The sequence below is a fragment of the Rosa rugosa genome, chromosome 1 (assembly GCF_958449725.1).
Source record: "Rosa rugosa chromosome 1, drRosRugo1.1, whole genome shotgun sequence".
NCBI lineage: Eukaryota > Viridiplantae > Streptophyta > Magnoliopsida > Rosales > Rosaceae > Rosa > Rosa rugosa.
In genome coordinates this window covers 34,801,873-34,803,160 of record NC_084820.1, presented here as the reverse complement: position 1 = coordinate 34,803,160, position 1,288 = coordinate 34,801,873, and the positions used below count along the sequence as shown (strand labels likewise).

The 1,288-nt window shown below is 46.9% G+C and overlaps 1 protein-coding gene across 1 annotated transcript; it reads right to left on the bottom strand.

Annotated features, from left to right (window-relative positions):
• Positions 1-228: 228 nt before the first annotated feature.
• LOC133726695 (uncharacterized) lies at positions 229-1,086 on the bottom strand. Its single transcript, XM_062154294.1, has one exon. It carries the CDS (start codon positions 1,084-1,086, stop codon positions 229-231), a length of 858 nt encoding a protein of 285 aa, XP_062010278.1.
• Between the last annotated feature and the right edge of the window lie 202 nt (positions 1,087-1,288).

The following is a 1,288-nucleotide window of genomic DNA, read 5'->3' as shown; positions in this document are numbered from 1 at the left end:
GGTTCCCAACCACGTTTTGCCATTTTGGCTGACCGGTCATAGCGGATATTGAATACCTCTTTTGGGTGGTTAGCGCGCTCATAACGCTTTCTTGCTCTGTGTGACAAGCTGCCTATGAAAGCACCGCCATCAATGGTGTTAATCCGCTGCATTGGCTCGATGTTGGCGACAACCGGAGGTTGTTGTTGGACCTTATACTGCTCCAGCTTTCCATCGCGGTATAATGACTCAATTGCAGTCGTTAGTGTTGTGACCGCTATCTTCATGGTGTTTGCACCATTTGCCGGTGTTTCTAGGTTTTCCTACTCTGGGGTACTTTCTTGGGGGTGGTGGTGGGATTTGATCTTTGCACTGATCATATATTTCTTCATATGACGCTGTTAAGACTGTAAAAACCTCAAATTTTTGAGCATTTGTGGCGGGCTTATTGTGGCGATTGTCACGGCGATTGTTGTGAAAAAATATGTTGCCCTTGTTATGATACTGTTGATCCTTTTGCCGCTTGTCCTGGTAATTACCCTGCTGCCATTCCCTTTTTTTGTCATTGGGCAGTGTGGTTATGTTTGGAGTGGTGGTGGTGTTTCCTTGTTGGAATGTGGCGGGTTGGGGGTTTTTAAGTGGAGTTTGTGGTGATGGTGGTGTGGCGCCATAGGTGCTGTATTCAGCTTGGGCGTGTAGGACTGCCTCATTCATGACGTAGTCATATGTGGCGTTTGGACAATTGCAGTTAAGGTGATATAGAAAACTTGCCTTGTGGAGTCCCTGCTTGAAGGCCGCCAGCACCATGGTTTTGTCGAGATCCCGACATCTCGATGTGGTGGTTCTCCACCTTGTGACATATGATTTCAACGACTCATCAATACCTTGGTTGATGCTGAATAGTTGACTGGAGTTGTGGTAATCGTCCGTCATGAGAATGAATCTCGACATAAATACGTTTGACAGAGCTGAGAATGAGTCCATGGAACCTGGTGGGCATTCGAAAAACCAACTCATTGCCTCGCCATCCAACGTTTCGCTGAATAGGTGACAAAGCGTTGCGTCATCAAATCCCTTATTATTTGTCACCTTCTTGAAAGTATCCATGTGCACGAATGGATCTGTTGAGCCGCCAAATTGGCATATGTGGGTATGACGGTTTGTAAAATTCTAGCGGTAAATGGACCAGGTCGTGCCGCAAAGAGTGAATTCTGCGCTAGTGGTTGAGTGACAGCCTCAGCTCTGAGTAACCTTTCCTCTAGCTCCCACATTTTTTCCAGTATCAAGGCGGTGGCGTCGACAGTCAGTC

Bases quoted from the DNA above. Each gene is read 5' to 3' on its own strand.
- LOC133726695 (XM_062154294.1), bottom strand. From the start codon at position 1,086: ATGGATACTTTCAAGAAGGTGACAAATAATAAGGGATTTGATGACGCA.